The sequence below is a fragment of the Coffea arabica genome, chromosome 2c (genome assembly GCF_036785885.1).
Source record: "Coffea arabica cultivar ET-39 chromosome 2c, Coffea Arabica ET-39 HiFi, whole genome shotgun sequence".
Taxonomy (NCBI): Eukaryota; Viridiplantae; Streptophyta; class Magnoliopsida; order Gentianales; family Rubiaceae; genus Coffea; species Coffea arabica.
The window spans coordinates 73,146,540-73,170,204 of NC_092312.1; the positions used below are offsets into that span (position 1 = coordinate 73,146,540).

The 23,665-nt window shown below is 36.4% G+C and overlaps 2 protein-coding genes across 6 annotated transcripts; one reads left to right on the top strand and one right to left on the bottom strand.

Annotated features, from left to right (window-relative positions):
- Nucleotides 1-1,206: 1,206 nt before the first annotated feature.
- LOC113727865 (nuclear envelope-associated protein 2-like) lies at nt 1,207-5,141 on the bottom strand. 5 transcript variants are annotated; one of them, XM_027252249.2, is made up of 6 exons: nt 4,838-5,141; nt 4,167-4,477; nt 3,751-3,858; nt 2,139-2,600; nt 1,941-2,042; nt 1,207-1,648 (listed from the first exon to the last, which is right to left on the bottom strand). In XM_027252249.2, the coding sequence occupies exons 2-6, from the start codon at nt 4,437-4,439 to the stop codon at nt 1,481-1,483; spliced, it is 1,113 nt and encodes a 370-aa protein (XP_027108050.1). In that variant the 5' UTR covers nt 4,440-4,477; nt 4,838-5,141; the 3' UTR covers nt 1,207-1,480. The 5 variants fall into 5 exon arrangements, with proteins under 5 accessions (XP_027108050.1, XP_027108049.1, XP_027108051.1 ...); XM_027252248.2 differs by having other exon boundaries at nt 4,167-4,568; XM_027252250.2 differs by having other exon boundaries at nt 4,167-4,568; nt 4,990-5,133.
- Nucleotides 5,142-11,199: 6,058 nt separating this feature from the next.
- LOC113727867 (uncharacterized) lies at nt 11,200-15,821 on the top strand. The gene is made up of 3 exons (XM_027252252.2): nt 11,200-11,757; nt 12,672-14,163; nt 14,352-15,821. The coding sequence occupies exons 1-3, from the start codon at nt 11,478-11,480 to the stop codon at nt 14,536-14,538; spliced, it is 1,959 nt and encodes a 652-aa protein (XP_027108053.1). The 5' UTR covers nt 11,200-11,477; the 3' UTR covers nt 14,539-15,821.
- Nucleotides 15,822-23,665: the final 7,844 nt, after the last annotated feature.

Below are 23,665 nucleotides of genomic sequence, written 5' to 3' on the forward strand. Positions count from 1 at the left end.
GTTATTAGTTATTTGAATATATTTAATTCAATTTGACAAATTATAATTGTCTGTAATTGTTTAATTGTCTTAAATTAGTGACGACTAGCGTGATTAGTTTCATATTAGGGAGACATACGATCTAATTTAAATAAATCCTAATAGTGTGTTTGTTGATTAGAACAGGGCTTTTTTGGTTTTTAATGCAATCAAGAAATTAAATCTCACGGATATATATAAGGTTGTTTCTTGATTAAAGAAGTAGTTAACAGATGTATCTTTGACTATCGAGACACTAAGGAAAAATTAATTATTTATCGTATGTATGACAACTATGACATGTTTATTAACGAATAATTGAAATAATTCTTGAATCGATGATCAATTGTTTGAACCACTCCCGACGTTATTTTCTGGACTAGAGCTCGTTTATCCTTGAATTAATTTTAATTTGCTTTAGTTTAATTGTTTTTAATTTGTTGATTGTTCATTTTTATTTTCAATTGTCCAAACTCCCTCGATTAATTTTCACTTGAACAAAAAATTAAATTTTTCTCCTAATTTTTGTGAAGAGGACTCTACTTGCCGTTATACTCATTTATATTTTTATGAATAAAAATTATATTATTACACAAACCCGACACCTATCCCCGTTTTCAAAAGACGAGAAAACATATGTAATGTTAATCATTTTTACTTTTTTATTTTTATATTCTAATTTTTGCATTAATAAAAATTTTAATATACCACCAACAAAATAAGTTTTACTATATTGAAATTTGACTCCACTTATGGTGAGGTCTTGCCTCCACCCCTACATCCGTACGATAAAATAATTGAAGAGCAAATTACTTAACTTCTAAGCAATTGAGTTTTAACTCTTCAACTATTAATAATATGTTTTTATCCACTAAATTATTAAAAATATAAATTTTGAAAATTAAATCTATCAAATCTAACTATTAATAAAATATCTCATGAAATGTGCAGACCCTTAAATCTAATAAGAGTTGATAGTAGAATCAAACAAAATAATCCAAAATTCACACTTTTGATAGTCAAGTGACTAAAAACATGCTACTAATAATTAAGTGACCAAATCTTTAATTGTTGAAAAAATTTAGTGACTACCCAAGCAATTTGCTCCACAATTGGGAAGACACGGCTGATAATCATGCTTTGCAGCCCCCAGGAATTACCACCATTTACCTGCTTCAAAAAAATGGATAAAGCTAAGCATTGTAGTGATATTCATTGAAAGTTTATCGCCACTACAATCTCTGCTGCTGGAAAAAGAGGATTTTGCCATACAAACACAAAAGACTACCTCTTAAACAAGATCTACCGCCTCCCTAAGGCCAAAATTTCTTCCGCTGGGCTTCTAGGAACCTAAGATTTTTACAGAGTCCTAAATAGTATCTGCTAGAAGCCTAAGTTTTTTACACAGTCCTAACTAGTAACTGCTGCTCTAAAAACAGTACAGGGCCTGCAGGCTATAACATTACCGCTTTGAAAATAGTACTAAGACCAGCATAGACATCGATACCACGATTTTGAACCCTGAGGTTTCCCAAAAATTCTGCTTGTCAATGCTCACAGGTATGTTTTGTTGCTTAGTTGCCAACTGATCTCTGAGTTCTTTCAGGGCTCTGTCCCTACGTTCTCCCATCTGTATAGCAGGATAATATGATTAGAAATGCATGTTAACATGCCAAATAACTGAAGGAATCACGAATGAATCGCTTTCTCCTTTTACAGGACTTGTGGAAAGGGGGGGGGGAGTGGAGCTTATTGCCATGTTAGCTGCTCAGGCTTCAAGAACCGCTAAAAGTTTGTCTTGTCTTTCAAATTGGGAAAACAAATGTCAAAACCAAGTTTGCTTCAAACTTGAACAGGAATAGCGGCAATATCTCACCATTACACCAAGAGACTACAAAGTATCGAGAACGATAGGAAATTACCCTTTGGAGCTTGCGAGTTTGAGCACGAGCTTCTTGTAGACAAAACTCCAACTTCAACACCCTCTTCTTCAACTCCTGATCAGCGCTTCGATGCTTCTCTAACTGCTCAACATTGCAAGAAACAATAATGTCAAGGCTATTGACGAACTATGAATTGTGGGTAAAGTAACATATAAGAGAAAAATGCAGTGGTCAAACCTTGGACTCCAATTCCTTAGTTTTGAGTTTCCAGTGAGCAGACATAATCCTGATCTCATCTCTCAGCTTGGCTATTTCTTCATCCTTTGCAGCCAACAGCTTATTCATCTTCTCAAAATTTTTTGGAGAAACCTCATCTAATATCCTCCTCAATTCACAGTCTTTATTTGCTCCAGCTTTGGCCAAAGCTTGCATGATATCCTGCTCGACCCGTATGACTTCATCTTTCAGTTGCTTTTGGGAAAATTCTCTTGCTTGAAGATCCTTCTGCAGGAGATCTAACTGCTCACCCAATTTGTTTACACGACTTTCATGCTCCTTTAAAGAATTATTTTTCTCATCTAGTTCTTTCAGAAGCACCAAACACTGCATTTGCGCAGACTCTGCAGATGCAGCACTAGTAGCTGCAGTTGCTTGAGTTGCTGAAAGCTGTGATCGAAGATCATCCAACTCCTTAAGGTACTGCATTGCATTCAAGGATTAATGTTCTCAGCTTAGTGACCAGAAAAAGGGGGGGGGGGAAGCAAAAAAGAATAATATAAGCTGTGAAAAGACACAAGATATTGTACCCTGGGCGTTTACAGAACAAGAATGTCGCCTTACATACGGGAACTGGTAATTTATCATCTACCATATGGCAACGTAAATGAAATTGAGTTTTCACAGATTCCAGCCATCGTATAGTTTTTTGTGCATAAGAGAAGACTCAGTCCCCCACTTGTCCCGAAATTCTAGTAGGAACAAACAATAATTAGAAAACAAATAAGAAGTCTAAAATTTTTTCCACTTGTAGTTTGGAGTAAATACCATCCCAAAAAGACAAAGCGTTGAAAATTTCTCTGTTTCTTTCTAAGTTTAATTAGCTTTGTCCTTCATTCCCCAGTAGAACTGAGTGTGGCATAACTAATAATATGTTGTTTAACATTTTACCTTTAAGGGTCAAACTACTTCAAAAGATGTGGACCGAAGTTCTTTTGCCACCATAACCAGTACAAATGATACTGTCAATCATATAGTAACATCACTCTCGCTTGGGTATACCCCTCTAGTTTTCAAAAACTAAAAGTAAGCGAACCAGGAAAAACAGGATACAACAAACATATACTCCCATAAACATTTGAACAACGTTAAGATTGACAGTGTACTGCCAAGCCAAATATATTAGCAAATGGCTGTATTGGCCTAATCTCACACTAAAAGATTCTCTTTCCCAATCCATTTCATATAAATAAGAGGGACAAACTTTTTGAACCATTCAAACTGCAAAAAAGTAAAGCAAGGCAACCATATAATAATGAAGTTGATAGTTAATCCTGTTCCTACTTCCCCATAATAACAAACAAGAAAAGCCAAAAAGTTAGCTTCAAAAGATGAGTATCAGGTGTCATGCTAATGGATCTAGTCACAAACATAAAACAAAAATAAACTATGAAAAAACAAAATGCTAAAGAAAAACAATCCCTCCCTTCAGATCCATCCGGTGAAATCACCAGGAAAAACTAGAATCATCACAAACCAGATTTGCAATCCGAAGACCCATAATAGAAGATAAAACTAAATCAATCTGTTTCGAACACATGCATAACCATAAAGGTGGAATTGAAACTAATACCTTCTCAGAAGTAGATGCAGAAGCACGAAGCTGCCCATGTCTATCTTCCAAGCTCTTGTGTAGTCTGTTTATTTCCTCTTCCATTTTCTTTGCTTTAATCTCCGCTTCCTGCAATTCAAAAAAACATTAATAAAAACAGAAGCTTTTCCAAAACCAACTGTGCCGAGCTTTTGGCTAAAATCAAGAACTCCATAGCAAAATCAAACCCTTTTTCACAAGACCAAGAACCCAGTAAGTAGAACAATCCGCGTTTGCAAAAACAAAAACCCATGAAGAAACTCAAAATTTTTAAGCAAATCGAGAACCCGATAATAAAAACCAACACTTTTCACCACAATCATCAACTTAAGGCCCCACCCATTAATTCACTTCCAAAAAGTCAAAAAATCATATATCTTTCCATTTCTGGAACATGCCTGGCGGGTTAGGGATTCACGAGCAAATGACTGTTCTTGAGAAGCAAGACGGCTGCGGACATCCTTCAGCTCAGCCGCCAAGGACACCACGTTCCTCCGGAAACTCTGCTTCTTCTCACTTAGATCTTTTAACAAGGGATCTATCTCCCTTTCTCTTCCACCACCACCACCACCAGCAGCCCCCAGTACCACCGACGACGACAACGACGACACCGAGGAAGTAGACGAGGAGGAAGACGACGGCCTCTCCGTCACCGTCGATACTGATGACATCACTGCATACACAACTACTCTAATGCTCCTCTGCTACTCTGCGTAATAGAAATGAGCCCACTTTGCTATGAGTTGAATGCTTTCATGGCGCTTCATGTGAACACGTATGCCAAACCAGCATTTATTTCGCTGGCAATTAAAGAAAATTTTTTTAAATCAGCTAATTAATCACTACCATATATACCACTATTATTACTATTCTTGAAAATAAATTACAGGGCTACTCATCGTTGACAGATACCACACTGAAGTTGATTCAAATTTGAAACTTTTTTTTCTTGAAGGGTGTGAAACTATATAGGACTCAACTCAAATCCCAGATGGAAAGCACGAAGGAAAGACGAACGTTAAAAGATAAGTATTTGAACAGATAATTGTATAAGCCTCAAAAGTCTTACCTTTTTTAGTTGTTGATTGATTTTGAACTGAAAATAAAGAAACCTCTTTTGACACGAAAGACTACAGCTTTACATGCAGAAATAATAGCAGTTTTCACATCTATATGGTTGAGGAGACGAGGAAAAATGAAAAGAACACGGAAAATACGCACTACTACCACTCTGATCCTTCGATTTTCAGCTACCCCATTTTTAATTTTAAGTCAAACTTTCATGTGATACAAGCATATAGATACAGACACATGTACTTAGAGAGAGAGAGAGAGACGACGAACGAGGAAGGTGACCAGACAAGACAAAAACAAGCCCGGATTCACTGCCTTTAAAAATGTGTTGTGCAAGTAGAGATACTATGAGCTAATTCTCTGCTTCGCCCTTATCCTTTAAGTAATTTGCACTTCATACCCCAAACTTACTTTGGTGCCGGTATATCTTGTTTATATTGAAACTTTTGGGAATGGGTCGTTTTTCCAAATTATTTTTATAAATGCTTTTTAAATTTTCAACTTACTTATAGCAGTCCTACGAAAATTTAGAATGTTATGCAAAATGTTGGACAATAAGTGGATGGATGTGATGGAAAAGGAAAACAAAAGGGAATCAAAATGAATAATCGATTCAGAGTTTTATCGTAAAATAATCATTATTTTGTAATGTCGGATTATATTCAAATTTAAACTTTTTGAGATAGACCTTTAACTTCTATTTAAATTAATTACATCATTTTAACTGTATTTGGAAGTGATTAAAAATTCACATAAATATTAAGGCACAATTGCATAATTAGTTTACAAGTGGTACTGATGAGGGTGGAAATAGCGTGTAAATCCAAAATGCGCCCCACAATCATTTCATTCTTAGCAATGTTAGAAATTTCCAATTGCATTGCTTTTTTTGAAATTTTTATTAAAAAAAATTATTTTATAACGATTTGATATATCTGTGAAATATATTTATGAAAAATGTATTCCATTTTTTGAGGGAAAAAAAACAATGCAAACAAGGGGAAAAGTGAGAACTTTGAAAAGATTCATAATAGGGATGTAAAGGTGGAATCTTGCAATTATTGTAATAAATATGTAACGTAGGGGATTTACGGGGCGTTGATTAGTCGGGGACAAAAGATCGGACGGCGAAGAATGCACTTAGAGGGACGAGGATTTTTGGGTGATTAACATTATTGTTGCTTATATTAAGCGACATGGGTGTGGGAAGAAGACAACTGGACAGGGAGTAATAATGAGGGTTGAGGTTCGGATTTGACAGTTATGTTTCTAGGAGTTGGTTCGGAGAGTCCGAGCCTCGGGTTAGTCGAAATGACAAAAGTCCGAGCCTGAAGTTCGGTCAGTAGATAGCGGGGGAATGAGGTAAGCGCGGCAAATCTTTAAATTTTCATGGGGAAGATAAATCCGGCCACGTGGACGGCGTGCTGAGCCTTTGGACCCAGGTTTGCCAGTGCGCCAGAGCTCAGTCCATTGGCCCAACTAAACTTAGAGCCCAGCGAATAAATTAATTTGGGCTGAGAAAACATAGGAAATCAGCCACTCAATTTGAAGTCATATAATATGAAGAAGAAAATGGGAAAAAAATGAAAAGAAAAAAGAAGGAAGCATGGAATAATTTGGATTGTTTATCCTAATTAGTATTCCTCTGATATTATTATATATTGTATAGATGTTAATTAGGTTTGATGAATCCATTATGATAGATTTGTGATTGTGAGGTCTCTTGGTTCATCTCCTAAATCCTAGCCTTTTCCCTTTGCAAGGCTTAGTCACAAAATTATATAAGTACTTTTTTCTAAAATTTTTCTAAGAGAGAATGAATGAGATTTAAGGAATAAAATTCTAGCCTCCCTTTGTCAGGCTAGCTTACAAAATCATAAATATATTTTGTAAAACAGAAATTTCTAGCAAGGAAGAAATTGTGTTTTAAAAATGGAGAGGATTTGAACTCGAGACATTTAAATTATGGAATTTCAATCTTAGCCACTGAACTAAAGTCTCCTCGGCCAAGTAACGTACATTTATTGTTACATGTGTGATTATATTTCATAACTGTGCTTACATGCAAGCTTAAGTTCTATATTTCGTTAAGTTGATATTGTGGTGTATCTGAATCATATTTTGTCACGATCAAATTCCTATATTAATACTCATTAGAAAAATTCTTATATTACAGCAATATATAGTGCATGTTACATTTGTATCTTTCATAAAAAATAGAGATTTAGGGGAAAACTCTGATGGGGAAAGCGAATTTAGATATGGGCGTATTAATGTAATCAAATTTTCGGTACTCAAAATTTGCATGCGTGCAAAATCTACAGCATCGTACTTATGTAAGAAAAATTCACATAAATGACTATTAACCGTTGTGACTTTACTACTTTTCAATGATTTTCGCATCCAAAACAAATTTCATTGCCTTGTGCTTATATTTCACAATCCCACGAACACCTGGCTTGGATTGTGGTTTTCACAAAAAAATTTTTATATTTTTCATGAACACATTTTCTGATTACTTTGTTATTATATACGTCAAATGATTATTTTCTTATCATATAGTTACGGTACATTTTTTTACAAAAACTCTTAAAACTAGCAATTCAATAAAATTATTCTATGGTAAGGAGGCATTTATAAACTCTACCAGTCCTCAAGAAAACTTTTGGAAGTCTCTTGTATTCGTTGAGTGTATAAGCAAATCCCGTCCCATGCATAAACCAACGAAAGCACGCCAACAACTGATCTTTTGCTCGAAGAAGCTAAGGTGAAAGCGTGAGGAAGCGGGAAGGTAGCTGGAGCTTTAAGCCTTCGACAACAGCGCAGCTAACCCTCCGAACAACGGCGAAGTATTCCTTAACTTGCCTGTACACTAAAAGTAAAAGTAAAATTCTGTACTAGTTTTTCTTTTTGCCTTTTTGTCTGTGTCCAATTCAAATGACGCTGTAGTGCTGTTCTGTGCCCGTGAATCACATTTTAATCTACTATTACGAGAAATTATTGTGGGCAGTCTTGGAAATATCATCAGTTAGTACTACAACTAGTTGTACTAGTTCCCTTGTTCACAAACTGACATAGAAGTTTGTTGACAGCTGCTTGCTGACTGCACATATTTGACACTCCCTCCGTTTCAATTATTGTGTTTGGATTGCATTTTTCACGAAAAAATTATTGTAGCGATTTGATGTACGTGAGATAAAAAAGTAATAGAGAAATGTGATTATGAAAAATGACGTAATTTTTCGACCGAAAATAGCAATCCAAACAAGGTCTGAGTCATAATTATAGAATCTAATCTTTTAAAAATAATAATTTAATTGTGATATTTATATTGTTTTCAATTTTATTTTCATAAATTCAAATTTTAATTTAAATAGAAATGTATATATATGATTAGAAAGAATGATTATATTGAAAAAAGAAACTAAAAGGTGTTTTGACTTTTTTAACGTGACAAATATTTTGAGACGTTTCAAAGTAAAAATTACGATACTTTCAATAGGATAGGATGGTAAAAGTAGTAACATAGAATAAGTCATACTCAAAACTGCTCTAGTTTTTCTTTCCATTCGTTGTCCTAATTGGAAAAGATGCACTCAAGTCTCCCAAGTTTTTGATTGCCTCATTCTTGTATTATTATTTTGCCATTTCTTGCTAAAAGGTTTTGCCCTACCGGTTCAACATGCAATATTCTTTTCTTTCGCATTTGTTTACTGCGCAAACAAGGAACTTGTACATGATGTGACAAGGAAAGTTAGTGAAGGTGGAACTTTCCGGCCATGGTGGTCTACGATGAAGACAATAAATTTGATTGATTGCGATTTTCTTCAAAAAAATTATTATATTTTTTATAAATATATTTTTTTATCACCTTTTTATCTTACATATATCAAATTGTTATAGTAATTTTTTTTATAAAAAAATTCAGAAAAATACAAACCAGACGGGGCCTAATTTTTCAGTAGCTAATATATATAAAATAAAAAAAAAGTGATTGAAAAACTTATTTATGAGAGACGTAAAATTTTTTCTTAAGAAACTACCATCCAAACAAGACTGTATACGACTGCTTACAATCATTTGCGTCGAAGGTCGAGACCTTATCACCTCCTATCCTCAACCTTCTCCTCCTCATTCAATGTCATATTAAGGCAAAAAGAAAATTGAGTATTTCCCTTTCGTATGTTCTTGGACTTGGTATGGTTTACTGAGTAGCCTGGTCATAACATCGAGCTTGACTTCACAGGCTGAGTTGAACATCAATGAGTATGCAACGCTATGGATAGAGAAAGAATTTAATTCCTCTCTGGCCTTTATTTTCTTTTCCCCTTTCCCACCAAATTCCTTTTTGTGCCAAATAAAGAAGATTGACGTTTGGATTCTTTAGTGGTGGATTACATGGAGGAAGGATATTCATTGTCCAACTACATATGATAAGGAGTGATTTGCGATCCATTTCAATTTTGATTGCTAATGATATCAAGTTGTGAGTACAATTGTAAACGCATCATTACTCTTGAGTTTGTGATGTAAAACATTTTTAGAGATTGTACGTAGCTTTGTTTAATTTTATGACATCTCTTGTGGGACAAGTACAAGTCCCTAAGTGCAAAAATTTCACATCTAGAGAATTTGATCTGCACATTTCTCACTTAAAACTAAAGGTGTGTTTGATAAAACTGAAAATTGAAATTTGAATCTATTAAGTTATTAAATTATTAGGTACTAATTTTGATACATTTGAGTGTATATCACACATTAAATGATATTTCACTTATTTTTTAGATAATGTTTTGACTAAAAAATTCAATGTCATATTAAGTTTAAGTGTTTTAGATAATGTTTTGACTAAAAAATAATGTTTTGTCAAATTCAATGTCATGTTTTGATAATGTTTTAGATAATTAATTAAGATGTTCTATATTTTTATTATCAAACGCATTTAAACATATTAAAATTTAAATTTATTAAGTTTAAATGCTAAACTGCATTATCAAACAGGCCTAACACACTCTTTTGCAAGGCAACCTCGATAATTATTTTTTTCTTAAAAAAAAAAAAGGGAAACTCTTTTTTGTATGTTGTTACCAAAATGAAAACTCTTCTGCAAGTAGGCACTGGATGGTCCATATTCCATCTTAAGTCAAATCGTGTCAAACATAGTACGGTTAATTACAACAAATCCCCCAAGATTTTAGAAAGGACACATTGTACCACTTTAAATTTCAGAAATATGCACTCTGTCTCCTTAACTTAAAAACATTTGTATTTTCAAGCAACAAGAGATAAGCGAATTTTGTTGAAAATCTAACCATTTTTTCCAATGTAAGAAATAATTACTTTTTTAACCAAATTTTCTCTTTTTCTATTTTAATTTCATTTTTGTGAGTTATCTTACTACTTGAATATTATGCATGAGCCATATAAATTCCTTATTATGAAGTGTATGTACTTAACTTTTTCTAAATATTTAAACATGCAAATAATATTTGACTTACAAGAACCGAGCTAAGGATTGTGAATGTAAAAATGAAAAGGAATGTAAATGTTTAGACATATAATAAACAATAACAAAGTTGGTATAAGATAATAATTGTTGTTTTCATTTAAGTAATTAGAACAAATACATAAACTTTACTTAAAATAGTATGGTTTACACAACCTAAAAACACATATCATTTGTTAATGGCTAAAATACTTGCAGGTTGGCCACGAATGATGTAAAATCAAAGTTGTAATAAAAAACTTTTCTGTTAATAATGTCTAGCTAAACTATTTCCAAGAGTTATTTTTCTCTTAGTGATTTGTGGAGTACATTTTGTATTTGCTTAACGTAATTTGTTCAAATAACATGCACAACAGGCGAGTTTTTTATCGTGACATTGGTTACCTCCATCCAAATTATTTATTACAACTTATCTCTTTGCTTGTATTTGTTTTACCAAAAGTACGTTTTCAAAAAAATTTTAAACACGCTTTTCATCTACGTTTTGATGATTCGATCTCATAGAAATAACTGCTAATAAAGATGCTACATGATTTTTGTAGAAACAAGTTGCAAAATCACCATCTAAATGGACTCTTCACTGATAATTCACTGCTTTCATTGCATTGGTTCTTTTTTCTAATTTTTTTTTTAACTTCTTAGTAATTTAAACAATTTGCAGGTCTCTAAGAGTATATTCGTGTAAACTTGTAGAATAAAGTCAATTTTGAAAATAGGAAAAACTGTGGCGTAATTATTAGTTAGTACTATTACAGAGTGGTGGAAAAGAAAAAAGGTGGAAAACCATTGTGAGGAGTGTAGAATGGTTTGCAATCTCTAAATCTTCTGAACACCAGACCATGACCATGCCAGTCTTCCTACGTCAATCCCAACAACTGCCCCCCTCCCCCCCACCCCACCATCCCAGCAGCTTGCTTCTTAACCCTGAAGGAGTCACCACCACTCCAAATTATTTCTTCTAACCACTTTCTCCCCTCCCATTAACCAATTCAATTAGGACTTTACCCAACCAAAATCTGATCTGCTAATTGAATAATTCTGCCATACAAGATAAAGGAAAGCCCATCAATCTTTGCCCACAATCAGACAACAATTGTTTTGTAAATTAGAATCTGGGTTTTGTTTAATAATGGGCGGGGCAGGAGGAAACGTCGGGGCAGAGCAGCCGGGGGTGGCGGAGCCGCAGTATGCCGCGGCGAAGATATCGGTTTGGTGGGATATAGAGAATTGCCATGTGCCTAAAGGATGCGAACCCCACATGATCGCTCAGAATATAAGCTCTGCCTTAGTCAAGATGAATTATTGTGGGCCGGTTTCGATATCTGCTTATGGTGATACTACTAGAATTGGATCTTCTATCCAGCAGGCTCTAAATAGTACTGGGATTGCTCTCAATCACGTCCCTGCAGGTATATGGAATTGTGGTTTTGGTGGAAAGTCTAGATTTTGATGAAAATTTTGGTGGGTTTTGTTTATTTTTGAGGGAATTGTGGGTTTTTTGGTGGTTTGTTGCTTTGTGTGACTCTGGTAAAGTTTATAACTTTTTGGGATTTTTGAAGTGGGTTTCTGTGGCTAGATTTAGTGTCAGTCTGATTCTTTTTTCTTGCTTGCTTGTTGATGTCGAGTTTGGGGGCCAGGACGAGGAGTCGGTGTACGGTGATCAGTTGGATCTGTTTTTCTGATCTGATTAATTGGTCGGAATGTGTGTTATAAGTAATAGTTGTGGATAGATCTTGCTTTTCTTAGAGGAGGAAATTTGGGAAGAGCAAAGGGGGCTGCTAATTTTGCTGTAATATCGGTCATGCTATTTTTACAGCATGGTTTTCGTTAAGCTTGTTACTTTGGGGTTTGTGTGGTGGATTTGCCTTTTGCATTGAGATTTTAAGTGTTTAATGTCTACTTTGATAAGTTGATTTATTATTGTAGTACCTTGTACTGGTTGTCTGTTACTGAAAATTTTGCATTATCATTACCTTCTCAAGTGTCAGTTCTTCAGGCAAGATGTTTCATCGTGCTTCGAAGTTCGAATAGACAAGGATACCTTTCTGGCTGTTGGATGATTCTCTTTTCATACAGAAAAAAAATTTTCTGGTCACCCTGATCAATACCTTTGCTGTTTCACACAGTGTTTGCATGATTAGAAAACTGAATAAGAAAATAAGAAAAGAAAACTGAATAAGCTGTTTGTGAAAACTTGGAAGGGAGAGAATCTTGGGTCATTCTTGCTGATTGAGCACTGTTATATGCCTCGTGTTAGATATTTCCTCTTGTATTTTGTGATCTAGAAACTGGAATAGATCTAATTTCGGTTTCATTTGAATAGGGGTTAAAGATGCAAGTGATAAGAAGATACTGGTCGACATGTTATTCTGGGCAGTTGACAATCCTGCACCTGCCAATTATTTGTTGATTTCTGGTGATCGAGATTTTTCGAACGCACTTCACCAATTGCGCATGCGGAGATATAATATACTTTTGGCACAACCTCAAAAAGCATCTGTTCCTCTTCTAGCTGCAGCAAAAAGTGTATGGCTCTGGACAAGTCTTGTGGCTGGAGGACCTCCACTTACTAGTAGTGAAGCATCCCAATTTGTGAATAACAGCTTTGGGTTTTCTTCCAATGGTGACAAATTACATGTTCCAGTTTCTGATTCGATGCAGATAAATCAACCCCCAGATTCATTTTATGACAGTCCCCATTTGGGAAATCAGAGGTTCCCAAATATGGGAAGGGGAACAGATATAAAAAACAAAGGAAGACAAATTCGGAGAAACTTGACTCAACCAATTATGCCAAGAACTTCAAGCACACAAGATGACCTTGACAATGGAAACCCGCAAAGATCAGGATATGGGCTTCCTAAACACTTTAATGATTTGCATGAGTTTTCTGCTACTCAGAATCCCAAGGTTCCATTTAGTGGACCCTCCCCTAGTTTGATTAATCCAGATCCTTTTCCAAATAATATCAGTATTCCTCATAGCTCTCAACAAATTCACTATCCTATTCCAGTTAGGCCGAACAACCTTCCTTCTCAGCTTGCATTGCCTCCTGGTAACTTTTTACCGCCTAACTCTCATATCCAGTATCCTTCACATACAATGCCTCCTGGTCCTCCCCGACCTGATGCATTGAGCTTTACCTCGGGACCCTTTACATCTGTGCCTGATATTGGTAAGATAAACATTTCTGAATACCCTAACAACCACAAGCCTTCTACTTGGAATGGAGGAGAGCTTAGACAAACATCTATGACAGAACCTACCAACTATGCCAATTCATACAGGCCTCAGAAAGGGCAAAATTTGCAGAAGAAACCACCGGCGCCCCATGAATTAGTTGGAAATAGGTATCCAAGCCCTAGTCAACAGATTCCACCACCACCTGCCCCAGAAGTTGGTAACACTAGTGTCTCTATATCTGAGAGTGGTGTTTGGGGAACTCCAGGATGTCCTAAACCTTCTGAATATATTCAAGGCCTTATGGGGGTAATTTTACTTGCATTGAACACACTAAAAAATGAGAAGCTTTTGCCTACTGAAGAGCACATTTCCAATTGCATTCGTTATGGAGATCCCAAACATCGCAACACTGATGTTAAGAAGGCTCTTGAGTGTGCTGTTGAGCAGCAGCTGGTAGTTAAGCAGACCTTAGGTGCTGTGCAGCTGTATGTTGGTAAGAATGAGAGACTATGGAACTGTATAAACCTCGGGGATACTAATATAAAGCAATATCCAAAAACAACTTGGGATGAAATCCAGAAATTTCTGTCATCATCTTCTGGACGAACTGCAATACTAGCTACTCAGTGCAGGTTTGCGACAGATTTACCCTTTTTTTTAATAGATGCTATTATTATTGTTTTTATCATCACCATCACCATTTTGTAATTTAAGTTTTGAAACTTTTCTTCTTTCCTTTTCTTTTTTATTTTCTTCATCAATTGTTTTAAGCTCACTGAAAACTTCTCGTATCCTTTGAACCTTGTGATGTGTTGGATAGGTATGAAGCAGCCACTGTCATAAAGAGAACATGCTTAAAAGATCTTACATTGGGAGAAATTCTGCAGATCTTAAACATGGTAATATACATGAAAAGATGGATTATGCATCATCAATCAGGATGGCAACCGATTAAGATTGTTCTTGCAGAGACCTACCCTGAAACAGGGGTGGCCGCTGCTTCATAATTTCATGTTAAACTAGTTATGGGAGGGGATAGAGCCTGAGGATGGTGATGGATTTATGTCTTCAAAATGGTGGTTTGGAGTTATAAATAGGCTCTATGTGGTCCACCTCCCACCTTCCTAAAGAATACTTGGATGTTTTGAGTAGCTGCGTTTAAGTTTAATTAAAGGATAGACGACTGGGTCGATGTTTAGTTCATATCTGGACATGGTTTGCGTGTTTCTGTAGATTTTGGGACAATGGTAGCTCTGGTTGGCCAGAGTTTAACGAATTCACGCAGGATGTAAATTTGGGAAAATTGGAAACCAGTTGTGACCTGGGCTGGTGTCGGTGTCAGGTCCTGATTATGACACTTCAGTGGATACTGTCAAGTTGTTTTTCGGATGCTTCTTTGTTGTATACGTTCTTTGCGGGGATGTTTCTCATCAACTCATGCTCTATTACAAATGTACTGAATTTTGAAGGAAGTTGCTAGATGGGAAAGTTGTAGGAGCTCTTTGGAAAGAGATTCTTTTGGAAAGTCATCTGTACTTGGAACGTCTGGAATTACTGTTGTACAAGGCATAAAGGCTTTTGGTTCATTCGTCCCGGATAAGATAACTATGTCGTGGAAACTGATAATGATAGGTATGCTTGCTGATAGTTTACGTGAAATTAATTAAGAGCTACAAGCTTGCGATGTGGCCTTTTACATCATGCACTGGAGGTTAAGGTAAAAGGGACTTGAATGAAGACGGTTTAGATAATACTTACTTTTTTGGGAGGAATTAGAAGGTACAATGAAGTAAGGGGACACTTTTGAGCAGCCAAAAGGATGAGCCAGTTATCACCTGAACTCCTAAACCTGGGAGTTAAATTAAAGGTAAAAAATCTACATACAACAGAATTTACAGAACGAATGACAGGCAGCTGACAGCAGATTGTTCAAGGCATATGCAATTTGCAGAGTATGAAAGATACGGCAACTGGATTGGATCAATGAAAATTTTGTGGTATGCTGGTTATATCTTGTATGTATAGTATAATTGAGCTATATTGAAGCATGTTTAAAGCAGGTCCAACATTGTTATTATGTTGATCCTTCTTCTAGATGCATGTGTACACTCAAGTGGGAAAAAATTGTGCGAGCTTCTGATGGCAACCTGCTTCACTTGTATCTATTGTAATGACATAAATCATGGCATAGTTGTCAATGACTAGCTCTTGTGATGTCTGTGAGAAGGTTTAATGTTTTTGAATCTTCAGACTAGAATTATTATTATTATTATTATTATTTTTGGCTGCCTCTGTGGAGTAGTTGGGAATTTTCGTGATTGTTGTACGTGGAATTTCCACGTATCATGTTCACTTTTCTTGTGAAAGGGCAAAATCTGAACCGTGTAGCGTGTCTGCATTGAGGTTAAGGCTTGCTCTTTGGGACGGATAAATGCAGCTAGTTTGGTTTAGATTCTGGATTAATGACTTAAACAGAAGTAGTCTGGTGGACATGGTCCTGTGCTTATCATTCTTCTCCTAGTCTCTGGGATTTCATGCTGTGTAATTTGTATCTTCTGGCTTCAGCTGGGATTTTGGATCATTCTTGCCTAGTCTTTGTGGTGGTGTACTTTGTTTCTTTAGCTGGGATTATGATGACAACATAACCTCGTAATGCGAGCTCTTTTATGCAGGCGGGCACTTGTTTGCTGTAATTGCTATTGGATTCTTCAGTCATGCACATGCACTTAGGTATCCAAAACATGATCTTGTGTAGTAACATGGGGCATGCGGTAGATTAAGTCTTTCTGCATGATTGAGCACATTTACTAAGGTAAAGCTTAAAGGCCAGTTTAAGTAATCGCAGCAGTTTTCTCTGGCAAATTGCCATCTGCTAGGTCGTAGGTACACAACATTCAAAATTATTTTTTTCTCCAGTTTCTGCTAATTTCTTGCAGCTAACGAGAGCCGTCCTAGTTATTCTTTTCTTGGTTTCGTCTCCAAAACCACACGGGGCCATGCTTTTTCTCTCCCCAACCTGGTAATGATCCATTGCAATGTTAAATTCACATCTGAAAATGTACTAGCTCGATTATCATGAACGACTGTCTTGTCTAGATGATGCTCTTTTCTGCGCGTCCAATTCGAAGGAAGGAAGGAAGATTCATGCGACAGCCAACGGGCATTGTCTGTGGTTGTTGGACGTGTTGCACGTTTGACGCGAGGTTGGTTTACTTTCCGCGAATACTGCTGCCATTGAAGATCAGTCGGCAGTCTGACTTTGATTTTTTTTTTTTTTTTTTACTAACGACTGCTAATCCTCCCATGGAGGGAAAACCATCCAACTATACTAATTGTTGTTTGTGACCCAATCTCGTGTGTGTCAATTTCTTGATTGTCAAAAGGGATGGAACATAAAGACTAGGACTCAATTCCTGTTTAACACCCCCTATGGCTTGACAGGAGGAGGGAAAAAAGCAGTGGAGGAGGCAGGCATACATGGTACAGGACTAATGACTTGTCCACTGACTTTGGGTATTGACTCTCAAGTCTCACCCATTGGAGGCAAGAAAGCAGCATGAGTTGCTTGGTCCATCAAATTGCCTGGTGGGGTGGAAAGTGGAAAGTGGGAAGTGGGATTTGTGTGAGTCCTACTACTTAATAGTGCATAATCATTTTGTGCATTGTATGGCTATATCCCATTACCTAGTTGCACAAATTGAGATGGTATGCAAGCCAAGCCAACTGGTGTGTCACTTAAATGATACCAGATTTGGTTATTGAATAAAATTTTCATATTGGGTTTTGAACTTTTGATACAAATAAAATTCCAAATTCACGTATAAATGAGTTAAGCTACTTGAGTTTGAATTAAAGTTGGCTTGATAAAATAAAAATCGGTTGGAGTTCAACGAGAAGGATGCTAAGGTGCTCGGCTCCGGAGTAGAAGTCCAATTCTTGAGACAGCTTACAATTTTATTTTATTTTTTAAAAAAAAGAAGAGAAGAGAGAGAGAGAGAGAGAGAGAGAGAGAGAGAGAGAGAGAGAAATTGTTCTGGAGGAAGAGAGTATAAAGAGACTGTATAAGGAACTAACAGATATATAGACTCAATAAATCAAATGAGTGTTCTAGTATCTCTTTTAAATTTTTTTCATTGTAGGTGAGATTCGAACCCCTGACTTGCAGTTCAAAGAGAGATTTATTCACTTTTTTATGGCCACTGATGATTTACATCACACTTAATTTCTCTTTTTATGAAAAAATTGGTTGGACATATATCTACTTATCTAAGACTAAGAGCTGCTTCTAGCATTGAACATCAAAGACGAAATTTTTCATCTATGATTGAACACTCCAAATCATTAAAATTTGATAGGGTAGGAGAATCTTGCCTCCCACCAATTGATACATTAAGGTACTATGGTTAAAAAATTTAGACGGGTGTATAATGTATCCATCTGGTCCAATATAAATTATATAATTATCGTTTTGAAAAAAAAAAAAAAGAACACCCAATAGAAAGAGAAAGAGAAAAAGAAAAAGAAAAATGAAAAAATGTAAGGAGGAGAAGAAAACAAATTACTCTTTTTAACTTTTTGTTAGCGACTGACTAATGAACTGCCCATCCATCCAAATGTTCTTGCACAAACGTCACCTAAGCATAAGCTTTTTTTTTTTTTTTGGGAGAAAAACCTGAGCCCTAATTCGAAACTTGTACTATATGCTAAAAAAGTTGCACTAAAAATGTTAAAATGCCGGTTGAGAAATTAATGTCTCGAGAAACAGGAGAGCAATGGCAATCACGGAATCCCAGTGTCCCATTCCTTATTTGGTGTTAAATTACTTCCTGAATCAATTTTTAGTTTTTACTTCTTCCTCTTCCACAGGGAGCGATTCCCAGGCAAATCATTAAAAAGCGAAAATCCCAGGTTAGAGTTTGATCATTCCCGCTGTTTACTACTTTTCTTTGCTGCAAACCTTTCATATGGAACTTCAATGGCTGTAAAGCTTGCATCTTTAGCATTTTTAAAGAGAATTCCCAAAAGGGTCAATTTAAATGCCTCTTTTTCTTCACTTTCATGTGCAAATGTTGTTCATATCAATTCAGAAACTGATCATACTCCGTCAAAATCTGCTGATTTTGAGTCAAAGATCCAATTTTTAAAGAATAAGCTTCATCCAGATATCTTGGTCCATGTCTTGGATTCCACAACTGATGTAAATTCTTCGTTGAAATTGTTCAAATGGGCTTCACTTCAGAAAACGTTTAAGCATAATGTGGATACTTATTATTTGATGATTTTGAAGTTGGGTTTGGCTGGAAATATTGAGGAAATGGAGGGATTTTGTAATGAGATGTTAAAGGAGAAATGTCCTGGTTTTGATGAAGCTTTCTTGGGATTGATTGAATGTTTTGTTAGAAATGATAGGCTTGACGAGGCTTTGAGGGTTCTTTCTTGTATGAATTCAAGAAGTTTTAAGCCTTCAGTAAGTGTTTTTAATATAGTAATGGGTGCACTTTTGGTGGCAAAGAGGGATTTCAAGGATGTATTATTTGTGTATAAAGAAATGGTGAAAGTAGGAATTGTTCCCAACGTGGAGACTTTGAATTACTTGTTGGAAGCGCTGTTAGAGGATGATAGGGTGGGTACAGCTTTGGAACAATATAGAAGGATGAATAAGAAAGGGTGTAGTCCTAATAGTAGGACCTTCGAGGTTCTCATTAGTGGACTTATTGCCAGGGAAAGGATCGATGAATCTTTGCTTCTTTTAGATGAAATTTTTGAACTTAGGTGTGAGGTGGATTTGAGCTTTTACACTCGGATAGTACCGCTGCTTTGCCAGATTAATAAATGTGAGGCAGGGATGATGTTACTTGTGAAGATGAAAGCTTCAAAAATTTCTCCAGATTCTTCAACTTATGGAGCTATGATAATATGTTTATGCCAGAATCTTTATGTGGATGAAGCTGTCAACCTTTTTGAAGAGATGGTGGGCAGCGGAATAACTCCAGAGGATGATCTCTATGTGGATATTGTGAAGGGATTTTGTACATTATGTAAATTTAGTGAAGCAAAGAAGTTTTTAGTAGATAATGATGTTGATATAACTTGTCCTTACAATGCACTTCTTGGAGCTTATTGCAGTTATGGTAATCTTGCGGCAGCAAAAGATCTGTTTGATGATATGTTTGAGAGGAGTTTAACTGATAGCTTGTCTTGGAATTTCTATATTCGGTGCCTATGTGAGATTGGCGATATCAAGAAAGCCTTGGAAGTTCTTTGTAGAATGATTGTTTTTTCATTTCTTCCTGACTCTATCACTTACTCCGCTCTTATCATTGGCAGATGCAAGCAGGATGAACTTGATGATGCTATACTGTTGTTCAATCAGGTCCAGCAGAAGTGTGATGTTTTGGATTCTGTATCCTATGCTGAACTTGTTAGATGCCTTTCTTATAATGAAAAGATTCAAGAGGCTGCTGAAGTTTATTGTTATATGTCAGGAAAGCAAGTAGCTTTGCAGTCAACCTCTTTTGATTTGTTCATTAAGGGGCTTTGTGCAATAAGAGAAGTCGAGAGTGCAATCAGGTTTCTATCTCTTGCTCATTGTTCTGGTACATCGTACTCGTCTGTAGCTTACTACAGCATAATGCGAGTTTTATCCAAGTTAGAAAAGGCAGATGACCTTTTAGTGGTATTATCACGAATGATTGTAGATGGTTGTCCTGTTGAGGAAGAAACTTATTTTATCCTCATAGAAAGTATGAGTCTAGCTGATAATCCAGACCATTGTGCTCGGTTTTTCAATGTGATGCTCAGCAAGGGTTTATTACCCAACTCCGAAACACTAACTACTGCACTGTCTTGTTTAGACAAGCATTCTCAAATACACATGATTTTGAGTGCTATGGATCAGCTTATCCCTTGTTCTAATATTCTTGGTTCCAGTACCTATAACATGCTCATCAGGGGCCTTTTGAAAGAAGGATATAGGAGTGCAGCTGGTCGCTTGCTAGATGTAATGTTGGGGAAGGGTTGGATTCCTAGTACTGAAACTCATCAATTACTGGTTGGTTCTGTTGTAAAAGAGGAATCAGAAGTAAGAGCATATATGAGCGAAAATTTTGGTCCGCAGGATGAGGTTAGCAGCATACTTGAAAATGCATTGGCTCAAACATAACCTGATTCCATATATCAACACTATCATTGGCCGTTGTTGAATGTCTCCATTAAGTGCGATTGTGAAAGCCTCTGTAAGACTTGTAGATTTCATCTCAGACTTCAGTGCTATAAAAGGTATGCTATGTTCACACAGCACATAACTTTGCTTCACGTGGCATGGGTACTTAACAAATTGTTCTTCTGACAGTCTTACATGCACTTAATATGTTGGTACATACTCCACCAAATTTTTAAAAATTTTTTTTTTTTGTGTTTTTAATTTCTTTAGTGGTAGGGCTGGTGTCGGTGTCAGGTCCTGATTATGACACTTCAGTGGATACTGTCAAGTTGTTTTTCGGATGCTTCTTTGTTGTATACGTTCTTTGCGGGGATGTTTCTCATCAACTCATGCTCTATTACAAATGTACTGAATTTTGAAGGAAGTTGCTAGATGGGAAAGTTGTAGGAGCTCTTTGGAAAGAGATTCTTTTGGAAAGTCATCTGTACTTGGAACGTCTGGAATTACTGTTGTACAAGGCATAAAGGCTTTTGGTTCATTCGTCCCGGATAAGATAATTATGTCGTGGAAACTGATAATGATAGGTATGCTTGCTGATAGTTTACGTGAAATTAATTAAGAGCTACAAGCTTGCGATGTGGCCTTTTACATCATGCACTGGAGGTTAAGGTAAAAGGGACTTGAATGAAGACGGTTTAGATAATACTTACTTTTTTGGGAGGAATTAGAAGGTACAATGAAGTAAGGGGACACTTTTGAGCAGCCAAAAGGATGAGCCAGTTATCACCTGAACTCCTAAACCTGGGAGTTAAATTAAAGGTAAAAAATCTACATACAACAGAATTTACAGAACGAATGACAGGCAGCTGACAGCAGATTGTTCAAGGCATATGCAATTTGCAGAGTATGAAAGATACGGCAACTGGATTGGATCAATGAAAATTTTGTGGTATGCTGGTTATATCTTGTATGTATAGTATAATTGAGCTATATTGAAGCATGTTTAAAGCAGGTCCAACATTGTTATTATGTTGATCCTTCTTCTAGATGCATGTGTACACTCAAGTGGGAAAAAATTGTGCGAGCTTCTGATGGCAACCTGCTTCACTTGTATCTATTGTAATGACATAAATCATGGCATAGTTGTCAATGACTAGCTCTTGTGATGTCTGTGAGAAGGTTTAATGTTTTTGAATCTTCAGACTAGAATTATTATTATTATTATTATTATTTTTGGCTGCCTCTGTGGAGTAGTTGGGAATTTTCGTGATTGTTGTACGTGGAATTTCCACGTATCATGTTCACTTTTCTTGTGAAAGGGCAAAATCTGAACCGTGTAGCGTGTCTGCATTGAGGTTAAGGCTTGCTCTTTGGGACGGATAAATGCAGCTAGTTTGGTTTAGATTCTGGATTAATGACTTAAACAGAAGTAGTCTGGTGGACATGGTCCTGTGCTTATCATTCTTCTCCTAGTCTCTGGGATTTCATGCTGTGTAATTTGTATCTTCTGGCTTCAGCTGGGATTTTGGATCATTCTTGCCTAGTCTTTGTGGTGGTGTACTTTGTTTCTTTAGCTGGGATTATGATGACAACATAACCTCGTAATGCGAGCTCTTTTATGCAGGCGGGCACTTGTTTGCTGTAATTGCTATTGGATTCTTCAGTCATGCACATGCACTTAGGTATCCAAAACATGATCTTGTGTAGTAACATGGGGCATGCGGTAGATTAAGTCTTTCTGCATGATTGAGCACATTTACTAAGGTAAAGCTTAAAGGCCAGTTTAAGTAATCGCAGCAGTTTTCTCTGGCAAATTGCCATCTGCTAGGTCGTAGGTACACAACATTCAAAATTATTTTTTTCTCCAGTTTCTGCTAATTTCTTGCAGCTAACGAGAGCCGTCCTAGTTATTCTTTTCTTGGTTTCGTCTCCAAAACCACACGGGGCCATGCTTTTTCTCTCCCCAACCTGGTAATGATCCATTGCAATGTTAAATTCACATCTGAAAATGTACTAGCTCGATTATCATGAACGACTGTCTTGTCTAGATGATGCTCTTTTCTGCGCGTCCAATTCGAAGGAAGGAAGGAAGATTCATGCGACAGCCAACGGGCATTGTCTGTGGTTGTTGGACGTGTTGCACGTTTGACGCGAGGTTGGTTTACTTTCCGCGAATACTGCTGCCATTGAAGATCAGTCGGCAGTCTGACTTTGATTTTTTTTTTTTTTTTTTACTAACGACTGCTAATCCTCCCATGGAGGGAAAACCATCCAACTATACTAATTGTTGTTTGTGACCCAATCTCGTGTGTGTCAATTTCTTGATTGTCAAAAGGGATGGAACATAAAGACTAGGACTCAATTCCTGTTTAACACCCCCTATGGCTTGACAGGAGGAGGGAAAAAAGCAGTGGAGGAGGCAGGCATACATGGTACAGGACTAATGACTTGTCCACTGACTTTGGGTATTGACTCTCAAGTCTCACCCATTGGAGGCAAGAAAGCAGCATGAGTTGCTTGGTCCATCAAATTGCCTGGTGGGGTGGAAAGTGGAAAGTGGGAAGTGGGATTTGTGTGAGTCCTACTACTTAATAGTGCATAATCATTTTGTGCATTGTATGGCTATATCCCATTACCTAGTTGCACAAATTGAGATGGTATGCAAGCCAAGCCAACTGGTGTGTCACTTAAATGATACCAGATTTGGTTATTGAATAAAATTTTCATATTGGGTTTTGAACTTTTGATACAAATAAAATTCCAAATTCACGTATAAATGAGTTAAGCTACTTGAGTTTGAATTAAAGTTGGCTTGATAAAATAAAAATCGGTTGGAGTTCAACGAGAAGGATGCTAAGGTGCTCGGCTCCGGAGTAGAAGTCCAATTCTTGAGACAGCTTACAATTTTATTTTTTTTTAAAAAAAAAAGAAGAGAAGAGAGAGAGAGAGAGAGAGAGAGAGAGAGAGAGAGA